The sequence below is a fragment of the Hypomesus nipponensis genome, chromosome 11, assembly GCF_054491055.1.
Source record: "Hypomesus nipponensis isolate SF chromosome 11, ASM5449105v1, whole genome shotgun sequence".
Taxonomy (NCBI): Eukaryota; Metazoa; Chordata; class Actinopteri; order Osmeriformes; family Osmeridae; genus Hypomesus; species Hypomesus nipponensis.
The window spans coordinates 9,066,227-9,092,980 of record NC_140371.1 but is presented as its reverse complement, the minus strand read 5'-3'; the positions used below and the strand labels follow the sequence as shown (position 1 = coordinate 9,092,980).

Here is a 26,754-nt window from a genome sequence, read left to right as displayed (position 1 = left end):
TGATGTTAAGTGTTACTAGCCTTTATCATGTGCTTTCTCAAAGGTCAGCTCCATCCACTATGGTCTTGGCACACAGTTTCAGCATGTGTTTCCAGTCTGCTGTCTCACCTGTGTCCTCTGCAGTAAACTGCAGGGAGCGGGGCTCAGTCTCTGAGGGAGGCAGGATGGGCGACAAAGCCTTCACTGGGGTGGTCGACTCAGGGGTCTCAAATGCTCCGTCTGAGTCTGAGCTCCTATGAGGGGGAGAGAGCACAACATTGATACAAAAGAGTTAATGAGAGAGACAGAATGAGAGAGCGAATAAGAGAGAGTCAATCAGAGACAGCTGGGGTGAAGGAAGAAAAGAGATACTGTACATCGGTGTTTAATGGCTGGTTACATCAATAGAACAGATAACCTTCTCGTGTCTGCCAATGATCTGCATGCTGCCATGACTCTTCCTTACAAATACACTCCCACATTGAGCAAAACAAAGGCCTTTATCAGGCATTTGCCTGTGTGTGTGTGCCTTGCATGAGATATAGAATACCATACATACGCACACTCTTCTAGTTAAACATCCCTTATTTTTCACACAAACACACACACACACACACACTGCCCCTTCCCTCACACAAACCCCTACTGCCATCACACACACCAACATTGGGAACTACTGACGAACTTGGTTGAGCAGTTCACCTAACAAACCTGACAAATCCAATAAAAAGGATACAATTCTGTGAAACTACACTGTCATTGTACACTGAATTAATTGATGTAACAAAAAAGATTGTCATCATCCACACACACACATACAGACACACAAACACACACACAAAACCAACACATGACCGCAAATACATTACCTGCTCCTAGAGTACACCTCAGTCCTCAATTTCACCCCTCCTTCACATCTTTCCATATCACTCCTCCATTTTCCTTCCAGCTCACCTCTGTCTTCTAGGCCCCCTGGCTGCCTCCAGCATGCTGTTGTGTCGAGACCCCCAGGAGAGGCGCTGGAGGAGCCCCAGAGTAAGGTCTGGGCTTTCCCCTCCTCCAGTCCCTCCAAGCAGTGAGCCCCAGCTCCAGCGAACCCACTGCAGGGGAGACAGAGCCTGCCACACGTTCACCGCCATGGCTGCTGACTGCTCCGCTCACCACACAAACTGGCTGGCTGGCACACTGGTAGACACCCACCGAATCCTCAAATGCTCCTCATCTTATCTTCTCCTCTCCTCTATTATCCCCAACTTCTGTCAGTAGCTGCTTGCACTGGCCTTTGCCAGCACCCCTTTACGCTCTTATCTTGTCGCAAAGGATGCTGCCTTTTTTCAAATGCGACTGACTGCAGAAACGCCCCATCTGCAGATATTCTGGCAATCTCTCCCTCTCTCTCCCTTTCTCTCACTCTCATTCACTGTCTGTCTCTCTCTGAACCTCCACCTTACATATTCTCTCTCCTGTTTTCTCCCTCTCTTTCATGAGAACAGGAGAAGGATACACAATTGTATCAGACATATTTACTAAACACAAATAGACATATAAACTCAAACACACACAAACATTAATTGCCGACAAATTGACAAAGCATCTTCATTTTCTCTCTTTCATATCTGTCTCTTAAATTCTCTTCTGAATTCCAATGAGATAATTGACATGCAGAGATATTGTGAAGGGGCAGAGAACCCACCTGCCAACTAAACAGACTCCATCCACCAGAACCACTCCTTTTTTTTGGATGTCCCTAAGGATGACAATACACTGGAGGTTATAGACTTGCTGCTGCTCTGCTTCAACAGAGACATTAATTTTGTTTTTACTGCCAAAAACACCCAGAGGCAAGAGGACTAATGTTCCCATTTCAACAATATAAACTCAGTCACAAGCAACACAGAAGGACGTTTCCTTATATTGGGGAGGAGTTGTGGGTAAAGCAGGTTGGTATGAAACCCTTACTCCAATAACATCTGGTAATATCTGGCAATATCTGGTAATTTCCTGTCTCTGTACCACATACAATACTACCACAGGGGACAGCAGTGGCGTGGCCATAATCTAGACAGTACCAATAGGGGTTATTTGAGACATCAGTTTTGAAGTTATTACAATTTACAATCCGTAATATGTAATGAAGAACTAAATCCATAAGTTATTAGTCTCAATGGCTTTCAACTTGAAAGCAGCTAGCCCCTGTTTAACCCCACCCACTTTGCTTCCCAACAGAAACACACAGTTGCCATGGTGACTGGAGGCTGCACATGACATATGTTCCACTGTGGTCAAAACCCAGACTGACAGTAAGCACAGTCTGAGCCAATACACACATTGCACACACATGTACATGCTGGGACACACAAATCCGCCCAGCTAAGAATTTTGCACTACTAATTTTGGTGCTACTTCCCTCAAGTACTTTTGAAACACAGCAGTTTTTTCCACAGTGACCGTTGTGTAATTGAGACATTCTTTCCAATAATTGCCTGGCTCCCACAGCCAGGGACTCATTCATACCAGCCTATCTAATACTTGTCTTTTATAAATGTAGTAACAGCTCCGATATCTTTGCAGATGCCAACAGAGGCAGTGAGTTAGCATTTCTCAGAGAGAGAGAGAGAGAGACAGAGACAGCAAGAGAGAGAGAGAGAGCATGGAATGACATATAAACGGTTTTGAATCAAAGGTTCAGTGGAGGTGGGAAATCAAAAAAAGACGACGATGGACTGACAAAAAGGATGCCTCTCTGGTTATACACAAACATAGATGTCTGCCTAGAGACAACGAGACACAGCAGAAGGAGGAGGACGTAGAGGTGGTAGGTGGGTCCGCAGACAGACACATAAGTAGGCGGATAGGCAGACAGACTTGTGTCTCTCCTCCTGCCAACAGGCTTTGCCCCTCCTTAACAGCCCTCCACCCTCGGGAGAAGGCAGATCAGTTTACACCTGTGCATGAACCCACCACCTGTTTACCCACAAGATGGGCGGGTGAATGGACAACATAGAATACATTATATGCCTCTTCTGTTAGCTCAAGTTGGTCTGTCAAGCACAATAATGGGTTAGAAATACAGGAATAAGTGTTTTGGTCATGATCATCCAAATAATGCTGGATTTGATGGAAAGATTAGTGGGTGAAAAGTAGTGATGTCATCTCTGAGAGAAAGATGAAGAGTCAAAGAAGGTGGATGGAAGGGCAAAGAGGAAGAGAGGGAGAGTTACGGTTAGTGGTTGTCTCAAATATGTGTGAATAGCGAGGCATCCGATTAGTAATGCTACCCCCTCTTACACACATTATAACATACTGTCAACCTTTTTCTTTGCCTGTCAAAATAGTTGTCTCACTAAATTTAACTGTGACTGCTACACAGTTGCTTTTTCCCACCTCCCATTTCACTCTCTTTCCTGCATTCATAATTCAACTTGTGTGTGTGTGTGTATTGCTCTTTCTCTGTGTGTGGGTTATAAAGTGGGTGTGCAAGAGAAAATAAAGGGTAGTGAATGATGAAAACAACAGAGGGCGCTATTGTGATGTTAATTATAGACATGGACAGGCAGGTACATATAAAAGGATACGCACACCTTACAACACTGCACTTTATATTTTATCTTTCTGCTTTCCTTTCACAACACTCACATACACACAAATAATGGCATATAACTGTACACGCACACATGAATGAACAGTCCATAGACATACACAGACAGAAGGAAATTAGACAATGATCTGTGAAGAGAATCTGGATGATCTATTTATCTGCAGCTTCTTGTCCTGACAAGTGATTCATAGCAGAGAAGAGTTTCTGCAATTGTATCATGGTCATGATCATCATTGTGTCATGGTCACTGGAGACCTATTCCCTGGCAAGATATGCTGAGAAACTAACCTGGTCCGGGAAAGGCTAACTGTCAAGCTTAGCCTGTGTTGTTGCTGAACCAAATGTTCCTGTAAAACCGACCCAACAGGGAAACAATGATTTACCACAGACATTCTGGCGTGATGCCATATTTCATTTTTTAAACCACTATCAGTACAAGTATGTTTACAAAAAATCTACTTAAATAAATAATACATGCAATAAATTATACAATGATAAATGATGATACATACCAACATACGTTTTGATTATGGTAGCCTATGTGTACCTAAATCCATATGCCATGATACAAAAAACATGTTTACTACTTGAATCTCCATCAAGCCCAAAAGACAAGAGAGACTTCGATCTGCTTATACATGTGGTCTTATTTTGCTGAACAGCGCTTACCCTTTTCCAATCTCCTATTATTTTTCACTAATCTCTGAGAACAATAACAAGAGAGGCAGGTGAGATGGCATTATCTGTGTAAAGACCCTCAGACTATAACATTTTAAGTCTAACAAGGACCAGTCTAATCGCAGACCGGTCAGTCAGCCTAGATGAAAAAGAAAGGCTCTGAATTTGAGACATCAACAAGCTGGAAGTTCACATCAACACCAGCATCTACTGTAAGCAGAGAGATCAGGCCATAAACCAGATAGAGACAGACAGACTTGTGGACCCTATCATTATTTTTCCAAATTAAAAACCAGTGCAAGTCCCTTACGTCCTCCACTATGGAACAGCACTTTATCAACTCTCTTGACAGTTCTGAGTTCTGTGCTTGAACATAAAGCGCTACAGACAGCTTCCAGGTGAACCTAACTTGTGTCAGTGCACTGAAAACAGTTATGTAACCAAAACCTTGAACATCCTAAAAGCCACATTACTTACGGATAACCACACAGCTCTCTGGTGGCACATACACACACACGTACACAAGCACACAGACTCCCTCTCTTAGTCACTTTCCCTGGCACACTGTCACACTCTTCCTTTCCCTAAGTATTTGGGATATTAATAAAACACAGGAAGTAGAACACTCTCTCCCTTCATCTCACCATCCCACCTGTCCTCCCAGTGTCTCCTTCCACAACATTATATTTCAGCCTTGTCACCAGCTCCCTCTCATGATCCCATCACTGCAGAGGTGCCGTCCTCCCTTGCCCCATGAAAGAAAACACTGGGATCTGATCACAGCAGCCCATTTCTGGAGCCCAGGGCTGCTACCCCCTGCCTGTTTGCCTTGAACACTGCTGGGTAGTATTTTCCTGTTGCATTGATCTGAATAGTCTGACACACATACTGTGCAATGTGTTGTATGTTCCATTAGACATGCTACTCATTGATCCTTTCAATGAGCAAAAACACAATACATGTCTCTCTATATTTAATTTCATCCCTGCTGTGGCCAATCAAGGCACATGCTTACACACATTCTCAGTTATCTATGGTGCAAAAAGGGATTTTAAAAAGCTTGTGAGCATTTTGCAGCATGGGTAGGTGGCCTGTATAGGGAACTGCTCACAGCCAACCCAACAACAAAGGCAGCAGCAATGGCGGCTCTCATCTACCCAGAGCTCCAGTCAGTACAGTTCAGCACAGTCCTGTCAAGGCAGGAAGCCAGTTCAAAATTCAGGTAGCCAGTCACACAGCTATAACGGTCAGTCAACCTGCTGTAGAACTTACATGGTCTCTGGGTTCTCCTGAGATGGATGCGGGGCTCCGTTTTCCATGGACTCAGTGGCTCCCATCCTCGGCTATGGTCCTCTACCCTTCTCCTCTCCCTCCCCCCTGGTCTGCTCCTGCTCCTCAGCCCCCTCCACATCCACTCTCCTCCTTCTACTCTCTCTGTTGGACTCTGGGACTCCTTTCTTCCCCTGGTAAGGCTGCCGTTGCCTGGTGTGTGTTTGTGTGAAACACAATGGTTATGCTCCGCGGTGTGTGTTGCGCCGCAGCAGTGCAAATGTGGAGCTCTTCCTTCTGATGCCAGTAGCGATCTGAAGGTCCTCACTCAGTCAGCACAATATCAGTCTTCCTCAGTTACCCTCTGATTCTCCATGATTCTGATCCTCTCCTTCTCTGTCTCATTGCTACCCTCTTCGTTTATCTATCACTCTGTGCATTTCCATCACAGAGCAATGATAGAGGTCTATGAGAGAACAGCAGCAGTCAAGGTAGCATGCAGCAAAATAACAAGATACATCATTCTCTTCAAATGCATTATGAATGGAGAAAATACTATCAAAACAAAAGGGTATAAATGAAATTGCTATCCGCTCCCTCTTGTTCCGTCACTGAGGTGTCTTCTTCTTCCCCTCTGTTCGGTAGATGGTGGAGCTGAGCTGTGTTGCAACTCTCTGCCTCCTCCCCCTCAATCCACCACTCTCCCCAGAGACCAGTAGCCCGTAAAAAGACCAGCAGCTTTTTAACATCAGTGCAGGAAAGCCAAACAGTAGCAGACAGCAAACCCAACAGATTAACAAAAGCTCTCTCTATCACTCTCTTCATCTCTTTCTCATTCTTTCTTCCAACCTTCCATTGAGACTTTCCCCTGTCATCTCGTTCTCCCTTTCTTTTAATTTCCTTCTCCTGTCAGGATCTCTCTCCTAGCCTGGTTAGTGGCATAGGGAGCGTGTCAGACCCAGTCTCATTTCACACAATGGAAGCTTCCAGCAGCCAGCATGGCCAACCAGAGTGATGCAAGAGGTAAACAATAGACCCTGAGAATGTGTGAGCATGTGCATTTGTTCCCCACCCCCCTTTTACCCAACCCCCCACCATTCCTATAGCACACTCGAAAGAGCTTTATCAGACACAAAAAGCAATGACAAAAACAATTTGACAAACCTGCTCTCTGCATTTGAGAGAAAAGGAGTGTGCTATGCACTGTGTGTCTGGTGGCACATCATATTTACAAAATTTCCAAAAGGGTTGTGAATGCATTAATGCAGATGCCTTCCCAGTCATTGCCATTTGAGAACTGTCATTCTGCTGACTACCTACCAGGAAGGTCTAGTGATCTCATTCAGTGGAATTCTCATTCACCAAGACACTTCACTGATAAATACTGGTCTGAAAGGTGACTATGGTTTTGTGCCTACTGTATACTGTATGTGCGCACATGCTTGTGTTTGTGGTTGCTGAATTGAGATAAAGAGAGTAAGAGATTGAGTGAAGATTAAAGAAAAAAACTGAAATGCAGAAATTAGGTTGCTAATGACCCTAGGTTAGAAATAGGAGCTTAAACAGGTTAAACCAATGTCCATTGAAGGTTGCTTATACTGAGCCTATTATGCCATCTGAAATATGAGATCACTAATATATTGTACAGTCATGTGAAAGAAGAATACGGGGCTTGGTCTGTCTACACAATAGCAGTTTGGCCCTTACTGGCTGAAGTGATTGTAGACTGGTGTAGTCAAGTCAGTGTTACTACAGAGATTACTAGATTCCCAGTTCTGAAAAAAATTGTAGGCATAAAATGTTTCAAACACACATAAACAAACACACACACACTGTGTACATATAAACACACACACACACACTGTACATATTCAGAAATATAGACCAAAAAAACATATGGTCCATCAACAGAAAGCACCGCGGACATCCAGTGCTGATAGGACTCATGGGGGGGTCAGTCAATAACTCTGGCCATATGAGACCAGTGCTGCATACTCTACTATCCTCACCCTCTCAGACCTCTCAGTTCACAGGAGAAACATTGATTCTCAAGTCACTAACATGCCGCTCCATTATCATTAGGTTCATGGGTCAACAACAAAAATGTGTGTAGAGCACACAAACTCTTTGGATGAAACAAATCTAAAGTTCAACAGTGAAGGCGACGAGTATGTGTTAGCCCTCAGCCTCAGACTGAGGAAATTAGAATTTCAAGCGAGTCAGGAATACGGCAGGCTTTTTCTGAAAGATTTATAAGGTCGGTATGTTCAATGTAGGTTGCCATATCCAAATTCATAAATTGGTGGAGGTTCAAACGCCCAGTATATTCAACCAGGGTGGATAGGCTGAGAAGAGCTTTGTATATTTATATAAACATCAGCTGTGTGGGGTTGTGATCCATCTCATTAAGAATGGTAGTAGTTATCGTTTGGTCAGCACATCCATTCAAAATCTGTCATATCATGACAGCAAAGCCCTCTGGCATTCATATGAACTCACACTGTAATTACCAAGTGACATGTGAAATATGATACGCAGCTGTTGTTTAGATTTAAAGTTAACCACCCTTTTAAATATTTCGCATTCTGGCTAGCTGTATTTTATTGCACTGAACTAAATCAGATTCTGAAATTTAATAATAATGTATTTATACTTTTATGCCTGATTAACATGAACTCTTAATACATTTTTACAGTCCTTTTACAGGCTGTGTTTTTGCCTGTTCATCTATTTATCTGTCTTTCCAGCACTTATCCCAAAACCTGTACTTCAATCCTCAGCCTGACTGTGCAAACTGCACAGTACAACATGTACACTGTCGACTTCTCTGTTGCTCTCTCTGGTCTGCCTCTGCCGGTATTTAAAGTGCATCATAAATAATAGTTATAGCTGCTCCACTTTACTCTAGTTTCTTTCATTCATCTTTTGTATGCAGGGTAACGCTCATGCATAGTGAATTATAGGAAGTCATTTCCCATTAAATTGAGCAAGTTATATTCTATATATTTATATATATTTTGCCTGTTTGTGTATGCACCACCTGACAGTAGTGTTCTAATCTGAGTGTTCAGACAGTATGGTGCAGACACATACTTGCTGTGAATACTTAATAACATTGACTCCCTCTTCTGTTAAAAAATTGTATTACAACTGAACTGACAAAAAATAAAAAAGAGTCTGAGTCACTACCCTGTATGAAACTAAGTCCACAGTTGGTCACATTTTATATGTAGTAATAGATTAATATACTAGATAATAATTCCAGATAGCCATATCACACTTACAAGCTAGAATATCTCAAATTGCATCTGTGAGACTGTGATGGATGTTGTTTATGATAATGTTGAGGGCATTGTTATAACTCCATACAACAAAGCCATTAGACAGGCTTATGCGCAAGCACTGTCTTAACACAGCAAATCCCTTTATGGCAAAGTATTTCTCATCAATGATAAGCAAAAAGATTATTCTGTACAGTATCTCAAAAATACAGTATGTTATGGCATGTTTGTAATTAGGTTGACCAAAGTACAAAAATGGGATGTTGGACCGGACCTCTAGTTCAGCAAGCTGTCCATCCCTGGTCTATCAGATAAAGCCTTACTACCAACATGGGGTTGATGGCACAACAGATGGCACATATTAGACAACCATCTCCATCATGGTTAAGCCCAGCTTCCGGCAGATAAGGGCATTCCTGCTTTTTGTCAAGTAGGCTAAGCTAAGTGGACCAATCAGATCTCTAGTCTTACAACAACAGCAAGGCAGACTTATAAGATAATCGGTCTGACCATCAGTGTTAATTAAAACAATAGTCTGTACATCTTTTCAGTGGAACCACACAAGCAGGAAAGAAGGTAAGTAGTTAGTTGGAATTAAATATACAAAGGACTCAAGGCCATAATAAAAAAACATTAAATATCTGGAGGATTGACAGAGGGGATCATACCTGTTTAGGGGAGGACAGGAAGTGAAAAAGGGTTCCTTCCCCTGATTGCCAGAGGCTGGAACTGGAGGAGGAGTTGGGGAGGAAGGATCCGGGGCTGAGGCAGGATGCAAGACTGAAGCAAGGCCTGGGGTTGGGGCTGAACAAGGGTCAGGGGCTAAGGCAGGGTCTGGACCTGAGGAAGATGCTGGGGCTGGGGCTGAGACAGGAGCTGGAGAAGAGTCCGGGGCTGAGGCAGGGTCTGGACCAGAGGAAGATGCTGGGGCTGAGACAGGAGCTGGAGAAGGGTCCGGGGCTGAGGCAGGGTCTGGGACTGAAGAGGTCTGAGAGGATGCAGGAGCAGGCCTCTCTGGGGGTGTGGGGGGAGGAGTGGGGAACTCTGTGGTGTCTTGAAAGAGGTAGGGAGGGAGGGCAGGTGGGAAGCTGTGTCCACCAGGAGTGGGGGCAGAGGTAACCGGAGAAGAAGGAGTAGAATTAAGAAAAGGAGCAGGGTCAACCACTTGTTCTGTTAAGAAGCACCTGTGGAAGAGGAAGAAATTAGAAGAGAGGAGATGCAAGGACAGGAGAGGAGGGGAGAGAGGAACATATGAAATACACAAAAGGGAGGGGGGAGCCTAAACTAATTCATTTGAGTAGCCTACTTTAGATCAGGGATGGAAATTACATTTTTTGTCCACCGGCCACTGTGGCTGGTGGATTTCAAAATCTACCAGCCACTCAATGTTTTTACCAGCCACTTTCTTGTTTTTAACCGACAATGTGTAACTGCATGTGAAAATTAATACTACAAGATCTATAATACTTAAGCAGTTTATTTAATCTCAAGTCTCAATGAAACACTGACACTTTCTCTTTCTCTCTTATACACAAACCACAAACTGATCTACATTTCATTAAATGAGTAGGGCAGATTAAACAACAAACTAACATTCCTCCACCCATCCTCCACACTCCCAGTACAATTTACTCCTGCTCATCAGAATCAGATTTTGAAGTTTCAGAAGTGAGCGTTCTTCTTCCAAGACAAGGCGAACAGCGTAGGGCGAATTCGGGTAATCTGGGACATTGGGTAATGTGGGTCACCTAAACTACAAAACGTTTTCTTCCCTGCTATGACAATGTTTAGTCCACATAACTTTGACTCTAGGTTTTGCATGGATGTTATGTGACAGTAAACACAAAACAATGTTAGTGTGTCACAGAAAGGGTCAGGGCACTAGTTCAACAGGAAGCTCAGATATATGCCAAAAATGTCCCAGATTACACAAATTCACCCTACAGTGTAGTTTTACTCTGAAGGGGCTTATTTTCCCGATAATGACAACGGCGTTCTATACATTATCCCGCTTATTACACGGCTACTTGCCAAAAAAATAACTTAACACAGTGTGTCTTTTTACAATGTATATGTTATCATTCGTAGTGTTGATCAGCAGAGAAATAGTTCACCAAAGACGTTGAACTTCACAGACGTTGAAAAATTTTTAGGCCGCGTTCACACTTTACTTTGCTGCCTTTTGAGCGCCTTTTGAACACCTTTTCAGAAAAGCGCTGGGTGACGTCAAGCGCCTTTTTCTAACGAGAATTTTGTAACCTGAACGGGAATCATTTAGTCTAGCGATACATTATTATCCGTTATTTTCCGTTTGTTACTTATTGACAGCTAGCTACTATGGCCGATAAAATGCCATTACTTGCTTTAGCTTTGGCGATTGAGGAGCCATAGCCATAGCCTGGTAACTAAGGTAGGTTACTAGGGAAGGTACACTCGTACCTACTCTCCATGTCCTGATTGGTCAGCTGTCAAAAAGGCGCTTGAAGTCACCCAGCTTTTTTCTGAAAAGTTGAGAAAATGGAACTCAAAAAGGCGTCGGGCTCAGCGCTTTTTTAGAAATTTTTAAAAGGCGTCCGCCTTTTTTGTTTTCCCATAGGGTTGCATGTAAAAAGGCGCTGAAGGCAGCGCTTTTTTCAAAAAAAAAAGAAGTCAAGTGGGAACGTGCTTCAAATCAGCTGACGTCGCTAAGCAACTGAGTACGCTGGGGTTGAAAAGTTACCGGACTACATGTGGAGTGCTACGAAAGAAGTGAATCCGAGGCAAAAAGGCCACTTCTCTTGACAGCGGTCAGTTTTACATAGCAACGCTCTGTTATTGTAAAGAAATAGACCGCAGAACGTTGGGAAGCCCCATGCAAGTGAATGGGGCATTCTACAGTATTAAGAACAGCCGTGTAATAATTGTATTCACCCGCCACGGTGGCCAGTAGGTGAAGCGAGTTTACCCGCCACAACACAAAATCACCCGTATTAGGCTGGTGGCGGGTGCTAATTTCCATCCCTGCTTTAGATCCTTGGTATGGACTATAGGGAGTCAGGTGGCTGAGTGGTTAGGGAATCGGGCTAGTAATCAGAAGGTTGACGGTTCGATTGACATCAAATGACGTTGTGTCCTTGGGCAAGGCACTTCACCCTACTTGTCTCGGGGGAATGTCCCTGTACTTACTGTAAATCGCTCTGGATAAGTGCGTCTGCTAAATGACTATTTGTAATGTAAATGTGGTAACCCATTACCTCCAGTTCTAAGGCTAGGGGCGTGAGGGGCTAGCTACCCCCTCACCCCCTCTTAAAATCCCATGCAAGCTGTGCTCTTAGTTGAGTGGGTTGGGCTTGATCCTCCTGGGAAGAGTCTGTTTGACATAACTATCCTGTAGGGGCTCTGTTATAAGAGGCCATTCTTATCAGAGGCCACAAGGCTCTAAACTGACAGCAATTTGGAGGACGCCCTTGCAGCTGTTCATCACTGGGGCCTGCCTGTAAGGCTCTAAAAATAAACAGCTGCACAATGGCCTTACAGCAACTACACAACGGACACACTGGAAGACATACAGTACCACATAGCACACAAGGTGGCACAGTGTCTTATACAGAGCAAAGACCTGCCTGCCTGTCTGCTGTCTGTCTACCAGCAGTCTCTGTTAGCTCAAGAGTAGATTTCTGTCTGTCTGTTTGCCAGCATTCCTGCCTGCTGTCTGTCTCTTTGCCTGCGTGCCTCCCTTGCTGCCTGCCAGCAGTGTCTGTTAGCTCAACAGAGTAGATTTCTGTATTCTGCCTCCTGCTGGTGCCTTAAACAAAAATGTTAACTTCGTTTTTTTGCTGGATACACTTAACATGATTCCATAGCCTTTCCTTGGAGATCTATACTCCTCTTGTACCCAAAAGTGTTAAGTCTACTAGTGTTAGGTCAACTTGACATTCCTTGAAAAAGAAGTCACATCACGTGTCCAGGAGCCGAGCTTGTGGTGATAACACTCTGATTTCTGCTTATAAACGCAAGGAGACCTAAACCGGAGAAAAGTTGTGGGATGTCACACAGGCACTGCCAAAAATAAGGTTATATTTATAAGAATCAGTTGTATTCACAGTCCATGGGTCTTTCTAGCTTTTCAGTGAAGATTATGTAATTTGGTCTGATGCTGTTTCTCAGCTGGAGCTCTCAAATTGCGTTCTAGTTTACTCTCACACCTATGCTACTCGCTAGAAGAGGCTTAGACAAACACTATGAAAACAGCACTGTCAGACTCAGAAGGTGGTGTTGACCTAAAATTGTAAATAAAACATCTTGAGCGCAGCTGACACACACACATACACACAAACTGTCAATCTTGGAAGCAGCTGGAAGCAGAAGACAGAGGGCCAGACAGAGTGTTAAGACTAACATTCATCACTAAATAAAGCCAGCTGAAAAAAGCACACTGCTGTTCACACACACACAGATGCACTGACCATCCTGCTGACTGAAGTGTTACAGTAAGAGCATGCTTACATTAGCGTCAAAGACTGCTCGTCAAAAGTTGGAGGAAAACACACACAAACACAGAGAGAGAAACACACACTAAAAGCAATCAATCCACCAGCGCATTCCTTTAATTAGCTAAATTGAGCAATACTATCCAGAACCTGTCAAGCTAAACAAATGATAGTTATTAGGTGTAGATGTAACTATCATAAATTGCCAATGAAACTAACCTATTTTACATGACACATGGGCACACCCTCTCTCTTTTCGGACTTCTATATCTCTGAAACAATACCCCAAGAGACTGGAGAAGATTCCTTCATACAAAACCAGGTACATTTATGCATACAATACATTGCATTTTACAGTATACCACACATTAAACTCCAACCTCTAGCATTACTGCTTTTAGAAGCCACAACATCCTAGTCTGAGACAACTAAAAAACTTTTTGTAATGGAATCCTAAACACCAGCAACATCTTACATTTGCCTGAGTGTCACAAATTCTACCTAAGAAGCAAAGAAACAGAAACTGTTTTTAAATAGTCAAGTGTCTGATAAGGCACATAGTGAGTGAGGAGCTCTCTAGACCTGTGTCGGAAAAGAACATGCCTTGACTTGTGTTTCCAAAATCGTGTTCCATTCTGCTCTTTCTCTCCCTCTAATTCCCTTCCTCCCTCCTTCTCTTTCACTCCCTTCATCTCTCCACCCATCTGGTGAGGTCAGTGTCGGCAGAATGTAATTAGCAGTAGTTACCTTGTAAACCATCTGCTTCGGCCTCATGGCAGAATCCTCAGGACTTGTGGAGAAGAACAAGCTACAGGAGCAATAGCAGATATGTTCCACTCACTGCCGAGGAGTCAGTCAGAGAGCCATAGAGGTGGACATTAAGTTAAGTTATTCACTGTGCTGCTCTTCAAATACCACAGATGATTTGGTCCCAACCGCTCCTTTTCTCTTCCTCTCTTGGTCTCTCCTTCCCTGTCTCTTTTGCTTTTTCTCTCTCTCTCACTCCACCATACACATACAGGCACCGGCACATGCTCAAGTGTTTCTCTGAACTCTGAACGCTTTTGTTCCAGTCAGTCTGGCCTTTGTGGGTGACTTCAGTGTGCCTGAGCGCCAGCCCAAATTCCTCCCACTGCACAGCTCATGGCCCACATGAGCCAAAATGAGGCTGACAGCCAGGACAGCCTCCCAGGGGCGGAGACATACAGACACACACACAAACATATATATACGCATATATACATATGCACATATACATACACATACATACACATTTAAATATATATACACATGCATGGGTATTGACACATTCATGCAGTAACTCTTTGTTGACACACACTACCTTTTTTATACACATAAACCCTTGGCACATAAAGGGAATCTATCTGTAAGGGAAGTATTTGTGTGTGTTACTGTATCTCCCCCTGTTGTTACCACAGCAGCAATAGGACAAGTGTTGTGACTGACAGGCAGCAAGTGATGCAGTGGCATGTGGGATGGCTCCAGAGGCACACAACCAGACAACAGACAGAGAAAGAGAGCAATGAATAGAGAGAAGGTGAGAGAAAAGATAAAGAAAAGTAGAAGCTATAGAAAAGTAATATTGCACAAAAACCTGAACAGCAAGAAAGTTAACTTGATCCAAGTGTTTATTTTTCATTCTGTATGTTTATATATTATTATGTTTATAAGTACCAAATAGATTCTCACACTTAGAGGTCACAGTCCTCCACATGTTTGAAGTGTGTGTATAATGAACCTCAGGAGGTTTACCAGAAGCTTCATTGCTATGATATCAGCCAATACAACTACACAGACTTAATATGTTCTTTCTGCAACTTTGAACTTCAATCAACTGAGAAGTGTGATGTACCATCAGTTAATCTTGAAACTGTCTAATCCTAACCTTCTTGGTGTATTTTCAGATGTACTCTAAGTGTTGTATCTGCCTTGAACTTAAGTACAGTAAATCTTTACCATCACTGGGATTCTCCAAATGCTTAATGCATAATTTCTAAGGCTTCATTGGATAGTTTGTAGTGAAATGTGACAAGAAAGGCAGAGGGAGAGAGAAGAAGACATGCAGCAAAAGGCCAACACCGGATAAAAACCCAGGCCACTGTGGTAAGGCCTAAGCCTACATGGTACATACACATATCCGTCGAACTACTAGGGTGCCCCCCCATCACTGGAATTCTAAATGAAATTCCATGTATATTGGGATCAATGAGTGTTGTTTGATACTGGCTTTTATTGAATCACCTTTTGAGGTTTTTGTTTAGTATCTTATATTACATTGTAACTTTAACTCTCCTGTTTCATCTAATTCTATAATATCTACATTTTTTGACTTTTTTAATAGCATTTACATGTATGTTTAATGTTGCTTTTAAATTTGGTCTTGATACCTTTTATGTTTTATGTAAAGCACTTTGTATTGCCTTGTTTAAAATGTGATATATTAAAAAAAAATCCCTTGCCTTACCAGGTCTTCTACTCCTTTATATCTTGACTATAAGAAATTAATTGAAAATAAAAAAGTAAATGCAAATGTAAATTGAACTCACCCACTCTCCCCTGACTTGTCTACTGTAGGACCTTTAGATGTACTCTCTGCTGGGCTCTCTGCTATGTTATCCTGCTGGCCAAGAGGAGTAGTAATTTCCTCTGTGGGGGTTTGGTACACAGCCTGGGGAGACTCCAGAAACTGGAGTGCTCTGTGGAAGGTGGAAAGAAAACCTTGTTATTCCATTACAGATGACACACATCTACCGAATGAAAGAATGCATGCGTGTGTGTGAGTGTAAAGTATTGCTGTTTTTTTTTGTTTCTATTGTGAACAGCTGGGATTTCTGAATAACAACAAGGCTCATTCTTGGTCAGAGTTGATGTCACAGTGATGTCATCCTGTGGATATAATAGTCTGTAGTTCTCCCATTGACCTTCCTTCTAATTCAACCAGTGTCATCTGACCCAAAGACCAGTCACTACAAAGTCAAGCTCTGTGCTTATGAGCTCATTCATATTCATTGTCACAATGCTATTTGCAATAGCTTCCATTACAACAAATCTGTTCTGAATATGATACATATAATACATAGAATCTGCCAAAACTATAAAACTTTGAATTCTGAGAATACAGTGACCTAAATGTGATAAAAAATAGTTCTAATACCAACCTTTTAATAAGCGTGGAAAATATGGTTAGTACAGAAACACTGTGTGTGTGTGTTTCTGTGCGTTTGCACACGTTTGTGTGTGTGTAGTTTGCACGTGTGTAGATACTGTTAATGCCCCTCACAATGTATGGCCTTTTAAAATCGCATGCCCCTTGTCTTCTGCTCTGTCATGCTCAATTCTGAACTTTTCCGTAACTATTGGCCTGTCACAGGTCATTATCAGGCCTTTTACATGATTTCACAGTTTGCTTCCAGGCCTAATATGTTATTAAGTTGTAATTTGTGAAAACGAGAAATAATATTAAATAAATAATTGTATTACTGCGAAATGATAGTAATCAAACGAAAACAAAATCCTAATAAGGACCATTAACACACACTATGTTATGGTGCAGGGTACCTGGTTGGCATGATTTTATCAGTCTTTTCTCTGTTCTGATGTTCAGTCTGAGAGTGGGCAACTGCATCACGGAGGGCTTTTACTAGCCAGTCAGTGTCTTTCTCAGCCTGTGGTGGGGCAGGAGCAGGGCAAAGTATTGGGATAGGTCCTGCATTTACAGAGATTGGCCCTGTTGGCTCTCCGACTTCCGCATTCTGAGGTAGCCCTTGTTCCTCCTTTTGCTCTTTGTCCTCTTTGGTCTCATTCTCCTTCTTTTCCTTTTTTATGTTGTCTAGCTCTGAATAAGGGCTTTTTTTAAGGGTTCCTGTTGCTGTGAGGCTTTGTGTGTCAGTTTCTTTCTTGTTGTTTTGAAGCACAGGAGTGTCACATACTACATCCTGACCTCTCTGCTGGATTCCACGACTGGATCCCAAAACCACATCAGAACAGGTCTCCTCTGCCATAGGCTCTTTGTTTACCAGAGACAGATTCATTGGAGTAATGGTGTTGCTGGTTATTTTTACAGGAAATTCCTGGATCTGGTCTGGCCTGGGTGAGGCCTCGATGCTAGACATCTGGTCATCCAAGCAGACTAGGCATTTCAGTGCTGTGCTTTCCTGTGTGTGTGATAAAGGTACAATAGGAGCTTTTGTGTTATTGGCTGGGGCCTCGCTTTCTCCATCTTGACCTTGACAAGCTGATGCTACCCCTGTTCTGAGAGCTTTGGCCCACTCCTCCACGTTTCTAACCTCCAATGCTATCAAGGCATTTTGTGTCTGAGGTTTTTTACTCATTAAATCCAGTTTGACCAATCTTGGCCCTACGCTATGATTTTCATCCAACCTCTGTATTTGATCTTTTTCAGGACAGTCTGTCTTTGTCTCTGTCTCTCTAACTGAGGTGACTCTCTTCATATCTGCACAGCTGTTTCCATCACTGTGGGTATATGAAGACATGCTAATACTTTGATCACATGATGTAATTGGTAACTCCACCTCCAACTTGTTATGCCCCTTCTCTCCTCCCGGACCTCTCTCTCCATCCTTGATACAGCTGTCGTCATTTCTGTCATCCATGTCTCCTGACTGACTCAAACTCCCATCAGGCCTCTCAGCCACTTGAGTTACCTCTGGCAACAGATTTTTGTTGTCATCTGAGGAGTCTCTGAATCCCAGTTGATGCTGTTCCTGTCCATGTTTCTGTTGCTGAGCAACCTGTGTGGAACTTGATTGGCTGTGAGCTAAACTTCGGTCTGGTTTAGGGTTGATGTCAGAGTCAGGCTCAGCTGTTGCTTGGACCGATGGGTACAGAGCCAGGCTGTGGTCTGACACAAAGGGAGGCACAACCTTAAACGCCTTTTCAACCCTCCCTCTGTCCTTACAGAACCCTACCCCACTGAGGTCAGGAGCAGATACGGACAAACACTGATCTTCTACAGTTTTCCATCCGCTTGTGTCATCCTTCTGTATGGCCACTCTTTGTACATCCTTCTGTCTTTGTTTTCGCTTTTGTTTCTTTTTCTTCTTTAAGTGTAGCTCTGTTTCCTCCCCAGCCTCCTTCTCAGTTCCATTATGCAGTTGAGTACAGGCTTGGTCTAGTTTTATTGTCTTGTGGTCTTCCTCACTACCATTTTTTCCCATCTCATAGAGTGTGATGTTTTTAATGTCTTCTTTAAGTTTTTCTTTCTGCAGTTCTCCTTGTTCATCTTCTGTGTTTTCACCAAAAGCCCGGCCAAGGGGCAGCTCAGACGTCAGAGGCGGGGTTACATTGATGACCTCATCTTTAATGGACACCTCACTCCTACAAGGTTGGACATCTGTGGCCTCTGGTCCAATGTTAGATGGCTGAATGTCATTATCAGAACCAGACATGAGACATGACATGAGTTTGACATGAGTGACATGAGTTTCATGAGACTGGTATAATATATCATGGAGTCCTCTCCCACTCTGTGGAGCTGTAATGTTGTACGCTGGGTTGGGGATATTCATATTTATAACAGAATCAAGAGACAATTTAGATAAGGGTTCCAATGTTTTTTCTCTGTCTTCCTTCATCTCTTTTTCTAGGATATTTTCATCCCTCACTGTCCTATCATTCACATCTTGTCTGGTTCTCACATCACTATCCTCCAGAGGTTGCGTTGATATTGATTCTTTTGTTGATGTTGTGGATGCTTGTGTCATTTTCCCACTCCCTTCAGGTCTGACTTCTTCAAAGCGTGGGATGGTGTCATGGCTGTCATGATGACTATTCTGTCCAGGATGTGAGACGCCCCGGTCATTGATGAATTCCCAATGAATCAACATGGGTCCCGGAAGCCTCAGGCACAGAGTAGATTCATTGTCAAGGGTTGGAATCTCTTGAACAGCAGCCTGAGATACAACAGGACCATCAGCAGGAACAAGAGATTCCTCCTTGCCCTCCATAGTCTCTGTGATAGGCCTGTCATGAATAACAGATTGATTTAATTGGTTAGAGAGCTGATCCAGCTTTGTCTGCAGGGAGATTTGCGAGGAGGTCATGGTCAATAATTTTTCAGGACTTGACTGTTGCTGGTCAGAGATGGGCCCCTTCTGCAATGCATGCTGAGAGTCTCTGTCAGACTCAGTAGTAATAAGCTGGTTTAGAGATGCTGCAGAAGAGGGAAGCTCTTGAAAATGAACCATTTCAGATTCTGGATCAATAGACAAGTTATTGGTTGAAGCTGTCTCCTGAAGTCTGTCAGGGTCCTCTGATTCTTTAAGATCTCCACCGGGAATCTGTAAAGGATCTGACCCATCTGACACACAGACTTTAGTCTCTTCCCGTTCTCTATCCACTTTATGTATACCATCCATTTTTCCTCCTTCATACACTCTTCTTCCTCCAGCCATCTGAATGCTTTTACAGACACTTTCTAAGTCTTTTTCAACATCTAGGTCTCCCTTCTCTGGAATGTCAGCTCCTTCACCTTGAGCTGTGAGCATTATGTTTCTGCTTGTAGTACTGAATCCACTTCTATGACTTTTCAACTGGGCTTTTTCAATTGTTTTATCTAAAAAAAATTCTGTGACATTTACTGGTGTCACATTCTCTGTATTGACCATTCTCTGCATGGTGTTGTGATCAATGGCAGACTGACCTCCATGTAGTTTCTCATGATCCTCATCTCCTGCAGCTTCTGTTTTGGCCTGCTGGGGGTCTGGGAGACTAGCTTCTGCTGCTTGCTCCCCAGCCAAGGCAGTCTGTGGAGGGGTATCAAGCTTCTTGAAACTAAGCGTCTCTTGGACGGTAAAACTAGCTTCAGTCACAGGATGCCGGAGGCTCTCATGTACAGATAATGGAGGAAGGGACGCACTGTTCGTCCCAGCTGGCAATGGTGAAGGAAAAATAAAGCCCTTGGTAGAAGAATCGTCATATTTGATGGATTCTGTCCAATGTACTCGTCTGCTGTCCCGAGTGGCCAGCTTAAATATTCCAACTGTAGCCATGGTGAGCTCCACACTGCTGCTGCTGTTCCTAGGCTGAGCCAAACTGAGCAGACCAGCCTCAGTTTCCGCAAGTCTGTCCACTGTGTTGCCAGTGGGCTGGAACGGATACACCTGGGCACTGGAGCTTCCCACGGCAGTTATGTTCTGGACTGTAGATCCCAGTGTTTGAGAAGGAACAGAAGGCAGACAAATTCCAGTGGGGCCCTGCTTCATCTCTGTAGTCCTGATGAAGGCTTGTCCAGATTCGTTTCCTTTTGCTATTTTTTCCTCTGAACTCAGGCTCTGTTTTAAAGTATCAAGCTCTGTTGTGTCTCCCTCTGTACGGATGCTGATGGAGTCATGTCCAGAATGAGCTGGGACCCTGTCTATGTCCAGGATGGACTGAGGCAGACAGACCACCTGAATAGAGGTACTGGCGCTAGAGATGAGCTTACTCCTGCACTGCAAATTCACTGGTGACTCGGCAGCATCCGGGGGCAGACATGTCTTTGCTGGGGATGACGTTCCTCTCACTGAGCCTGCCAACTGGTTGAATGAAATCTGCTCTCCAGCTACCCCACCACCTCTTTGCCCTCCCTCCTCCTTTCCTCCGCTTACTCCTCCTCTCCCTCCTCCTCCCTGTCCCCCTCTCTCCAATCCAGTAGCTTTGTTTTCCTGGCAATCAGATTTACTGGGTAGTCGAGGGGGAGAAGCGATGACATTTTCTGCTACCTGGAGTGATTCCCTCTCCTTGTCTATGTCACCGGCTGGAGAGAGAGCATTAGTAGTTGGGGAGGTAATGGTGAGCTCCCCAAGTCTCTCGTTCTGTTTTCTGCCCAGTGAGTTGTGAGGCATGTCTATTCTGTAGCTCTGCTCAGTCGCAGCTTGTAAGTCCTGGGCTGAAACTGAGAACACAGGTAAGCGTATTATCTCTGTGCCGACTAATGCAGGTTTGGCCTGGGGGAGGTTGGCCGGGGGGGGGGTCTCCTTCCCCTCTCCTGCAGAGCAACTGACACAATCGCCTAATCCCCCCAAACATGTATCTTCTAATGCTGAGTTGTTCTCTGCTGCCATTCCTGGAGCAGCTCTCCCCAATGAGTCGATTTGCTCGTCTTTCCCCTCTCCCTCACATTCTATCATTTCTGGCGTTGTGGGTGTTGTCAGTAGCAACGCAGAGGCAGCAGCAACTGCTGAAGCTTTTTCAAGGGCACTCTTCTCCACTTCTCCTGCCCAGGCTGGGTTGTGATATGTGTTTACGTAACTGCATGTAGGGGGTGTGATGTGCTGTGTTCCTACACTTGATCCCTTATCACTGCCCGAAGCAACATTTGGATTGAGCACATTGATTACTGTGCTTTGGACAGATACCAGTGTATTTTTAACATGACTGCTCTGGTGTGGGGATACAGGCCCTTGGGTCAAACTCCAAGGGTCATCTGACTGTTGGGGCACGGATTCCAAGTGAAGGTCTGGGCTGGGGACACGACAGCCCAAAAGGCTAGTAAGACGACCCTCCCCTTTCACTGAAGACGAGTCTGTTGCTGGGGCTAGAATAGGGTCATTTACTTGTGGGCTGTTACTGGGATGTCCCCAGAGGATCAGCTGTTCCTGTGAATTGGAGTCTTTATTCTTGCCTTGCCTCTCTGTCTTACTCTCTACCTGCGTGTTACTTTGTTTCTGTGATTTAATCTTTACTGCCTTTGACTTAGACACTCTGTCTTTCTCAGTTAGTTTTTCTGATTTAGTGTGACTGACATCAACTGCTGCCTTTGACTGTGAATTACTTTGTACCTCTTTTATATTATTTTCCTCTGTCAATGTATTTGACAGTATTGTATTTGGGTCCATTTCTTGACTGGTCTGTTCCTTTTTTTCAATCTTTAGCTCCTTCTGTTCAGCTGAATATGTGTACTTCTGTATTTCATGATGTATATCTGTAGTTGGCTTCTCAGGCTGTCTCTGTGTGGGTGTGTCCTTCTGTTCACGTATTTCTGTATCATTCAGAGGCTCATGTCTGTGCAGTCTTTCCTCCTCATGGATTTCTTCACTCTCTTTACCCTCTCCTTCTGCCCTTGTGTCTCCAACTTCAATACCCAGAATATAGTCCCTGAAACTAAACACAGAGATGTTTTCCTTCTCGCTCTTTCCGTTTGTTTTATTATTGCCATGGCTACCATTATAAAGGCCTGGCTGAAGCACCATTGGAGGAAGCAGGGATGACTTATCATCTTTGTTAACCAGCCTTTTACACCTAGCTCTGTTTTCCTGGTCCTTATGTCGGGGCAAGGCCAGGGGCGTGGCTGTGGCGTGCTCAGCCGGACTAGCATTATTGGTCATGGGGACAAGAGGTTCAGAGGAAAAGTGGGCTAGGGGAAGTCTTCCCAGTGAGGCCATCTGTTCCTCACATTCCTGAAAGGCCTCTTGGAGCTCCTTGTCTAGGAGAGTGGAGAAAGGCAGGGGTGGAGCACCTTCCCCGAATGTAGTAGAGATTTGCGGGGGAGGCCTGGAGTCGAGGGTGGGTGTGACAGTTGTCGGAAGGGAAGAAGAGTGACAGACAGGATGAGAGTCTGACATAGCCAGGAAGAATTGTTCACTCCACAATACAAAGGATTTCTAGTAGCATGCGAAGAGGGAGATACAAGTCAAAGATTTAATCCCCCTCCAGACACAATCTCAAACACATGCCTCCTTTCTGTACTCTGAGAAGTTTGGGGCGAGCAAAACGTTGTTATTTCACAACATTTCCAGGAATATATGAGTGTCTGTGTTTCTGTTTTTGTGGCTTGATTATCTGTAGAACGGGAAATTGTATGAAGTTGAAAAGGGGGCAGGGGGCAGGTCCACAAACAATACAAACAATGGTCCATCCATTTGTTTAGAACCCTATGGTTTAGCCCTTTTGTACAGGGATTTGATTTCCATTGCTTTGCTTGGCATCACCAAATGGACTTACTTGCTGGATATTTCAGTTGACTATTCACAAATATGTTTTTTGGGCATTCTCTCACTTACATGATCATCTTTGTATTCCCATTACATCGCCTATACCGCCACATGAGCAGGGCTGACTGCCAATGCCAGCACAAAAGTAAAGTTATACTCAGGTTCTTTCAAAGGGTTTTCTGAAATGCTGGCAAACTAACAGTAAGACAATATAAAGTGGATACATTATTTTCAGTATAGATCAGTGCATTTTCTTATTTCTTACTGATAATCCATGTGGATACACAATAATATCTCTAAAAGACCTCGGAAAAGGTTTTGCCTTTGAGCACAAACTCCAATTAAGTTCACACAGCATAACTGACCAACATAATCATCAACTGCATCATGGCCACAGGCATCACAGGCACTGCATTAGTCATCCATTATGAAACAGCTGCCACTTAGCATTCAGATACACGCCCTCCATAATCTGACAATGTTAGAGGGCATCAGCCACATTCTGTGTCTACATCAATGCATCACTACTACTCTGCTCTACACTGCAATACTGCTGAGTCACTGTGGAATCAGGCACTGGCTCTCTGCAGCAGGAGAACCACGCTATATCGCTCCCCACAGAATTATCACCTCAGCAATTGTACTTGCTGCAGAATTACTGCTGTTTTATGCCGTTTTTTCAACGCAAAGAAAACATAGGCTTGTCATTCACTTTAATTTTGTCTAAGCCATAATTTATGCACATCCGCAAGTAGAAAGCAAAACCTGCCTTAAATAATTAAAAATGAATTTGCATAATGCATAATCAATAATTTCCTTGACAACGCAACCTGGGCCCCAGGATAGAGGCACAGATTCTCGACCTGGGAGACCCAAACTGGATCAGCCTGTCCCTGCATGAATATGAGCCTGGCTCCTCCCTAAAAGGCATAAGGAGACCATAGCTGGTGTCTTTGACATGTTGCTGCCTGCTGTTCATGCCTGATGCTCCCTAGTACACTCCCTGCATTACAATCTGATCTACTCCTGTCATTTCAACATCTGAAGTGTCACTGTTTTTCTTACACTTCCTCTAGAAAAGGTACTGATAAAATGTATCATATCCAGTATTTCTTGTCCCTGTTTCCAAGTGCGGTTAGTAGAAGGACTCCATTAGGAACGCATTAACATCTGGAGTGTCACTGTGTTTCTTACACTTCCTCTAGAAAAGGTACTGATAAAATGTATCTTATCCTGTATTTCTTGTCCCTGTTTCCAAGTGCGGTTAGTAGAAGGACTCCATTAGGGAAGCATTGGGCAGCACTGGGGCAACACTTGCAGGTCAGTGCAGTGACATCATTATGGCAGCCCTAGCGTTGCAACCACAGCCCAAACAACACTTCAAACCATGAATCATTCTTCAGATAATTTACTTTAAAGTGTCTTTACACACATCCAAACTCTGAACACCACACACAACATGCTGCAATGTGATACCTCTTGTCTACAGAAACCAGTGGTGGTCTGTTTACTTCCATGTGGTGCTGGAGTCCAGTTAGCAGGTGGTTTACCTGATCATCCTTTATCTTATTTGAGCTATGAGGACTGCCAGCGCACACAAACACACACATAAATACACACACACACGCAAACAAACACACAAGAATTACACTTAAATGAGAATCATTCCATATTTTCTGAAAAAGCTCCCTTTCTTAATTGTCACACCACCTCAAAGCATTATTTGCTGTAGCCCTTGATGTTGTATAAGCTAAGTACAATCCTCCCATAAATTCCTGCAAAGCCTAGATATTCTCAAAGATAAACCACAGTGTGGTGAGACTACAAACCATATTTCAAAGAAAACCTAAACAGACTGAAGGTAGGCCTGAACTTGCTGCCTGGCCTCTACCTGAGGCTCCAGAGCTGGCTTTACCACAATCAGAGCTACCTGAAAATCTATCTAGGCTATCTAGGTGTGTTCATTGTTGAGGTACTAAAGTAAACATGATATTGCTGACTAGTAACACATTAATTACACTACATGTATTAATGTCTTAGTACACCACAATTAACATGCACAGTAAAAGACAGGGGACATTTGAATCTCCATAGATAACACTGGAAATGTATGTCAAATCACTTACATGTCTTAAGCATGTATTTGTACATTATAGAGACACTTGGGGTTTTTATTGCCAGTTGGATGAAAGTGTATATGTGTGAGTGTCTGTGTGGGTTCCAGTAAATGTTCCATAAACAAGACCTACCCGAGTGAGGTCTCCCAAATGTTAAATTCACTGCCGAAGTCTAAGTTGGGCAGCAGGTCATGAGGAAACTCCAGCTCCTCTTTATCTTCCTCCACAACCTTGTTTGGATCCCCCCAGGTCTCCTGGATGCGTTCTAGCGGGCCTCCCTGCTGTTGCTGCCGCTGTGAGGCAGGAGGTTCAGTCAGTACAGCTCCATTATCTGTTTGGTTGTCCTTCCTCTTTCCATTGTGGTTTATACTCTCAGCATGAACTTCAGTCTGGAGAGGAACAGACCAACATGGATTTCAACACACTTTGCATGACAGGCTACTGTTAATATACTTCTAAAATACAAACACACACACACACACCAAAACACAAAATTCCTCCCACCATGCTCTGCTGGGATCAGTCAGAGACTTGGCTCTGCTCATAACACTTAAACAAATACTCCACCCATGTGATGCAGAACTAGTCATACAACCTTTGAGGTAGATCATTTAACTGAGCCAGCAATCCTTATTATCTGTCAGTCTGGCATTTTTAATTACTCTACAACTAATATCAAACAACACGCCCTTAAAGCAGATGTCCAGTACATGGTGTCAATTTATACAGGCCTAACCTTAGCAAATCATGCATCCTTTTTAACATCAAAATGTTAAGCTTTACATATTTAGACAAAGGTAAGTACACCAGATCACTTTGTGAAGGTGGAGGATTGAAATATGCCCCTTAATGCCAGTCCCACTCCAGACATTCAAACTGGAACATCCATAAACTGAAAATCATATCTCAATGTATAGTTTGTCTTAATGCAATTGAGACAATGGTGGTCCATGGCACATCTTAACTCACTATAAAATCAGTATAGTACAATAACAAAATATTAATCATCACTGAAACTGACTCGATGGACTCGTACAAACACAGTCAAATCCACCAGGGCAGAGTTACTGCCCCGTGGGGGTCAGATGGCTAAGCGGTTAGGGAGTCGGGCTGTTAATCAGAAAGTTGCCAGTTCGATTCCCAGCCATGCCAAATGACGTTGTGTCACTTGCCTCGGGGAGAATGTCCCTGTACTTACTGTAAGTCGCTCTGGATAACAGCGTCTGCTAAATTACTTAATGTAAATGTAATGTACTGAAAAATGAAAGCTAAACCACAGTTAATTTGAAGAGTTGGGTACTACAGTAGGATAATCTTCCTCTGTCTTTAATGTTTTGTTGTAGGAAGCCTACAACAAAACATACATAGGATGTGTGTCACCAGGCTAAGTTCAGGCTAACAAGCTCAAGC

General features: G+C 43.5%; 1 protein-coding gene and 1 long non-coding RNA gene across 12 annotated transcripts in view; one reads left to right on the top strand and one right to left on the bottom strand.

Annotated features, from left to right (window-relative positions):
• tacc2 (transforming, acidic coiled-coil containing protein 2) overlaps positions 1-26,754 on the bottom strand; it is a 63,138-nt gene that overhangs the window by 15,253 nt on the left and 21,131 nt on the right. For 9 of the 11 annotated variants that reach the window (XR_014768895.1, XM_084710061.1, XM_084710062.1 and 6 more), the window contains 6 exons: positions 25,477-25,733; positions 24,704-24,811; positions 16,854-22,787; positions 15,842-15,991; positions 9,474-9,989; positions 109-233 (listed from right to left, as the gene is read on the bottom strand). Coding sequence is in view for 10 of the 11 variants with exons in the window: in XM_084710061.1 (XP_084566187.1) it covers positions 109-233; positions 9,474-9,989; positions 15,842-15,991; positions 16,854-22,787; positions 24,704-24,811; positions 25,477-25,733 (7,090 nt within the window). In the remaining variant the exon portion in view is untranslated. The remainder of the gene's footprint in view (positions 1-108; positions 234-9,473; positions 9,990-15,841; positions 15,992-16,853; positions 22,788-24,703; positions 24,812-25,476; positions 25,734-26,754) is intronic. The other 2 variants (XM_084710071.1, XM_084710066.1) reach the window with 2 other exon arrangements.
• On the top strand, positions 1,805-2,672 carry LOC146267981 (uncharacterized). The gene is made up of 3 exons (XR_014768896.1): positions 1,805-1,919; positions 2,206-2,279; positions 2,551-2,672. It is a non-coding gene; the product is annotated as an uncharacterized LOC146267981 (long non-coding RNA).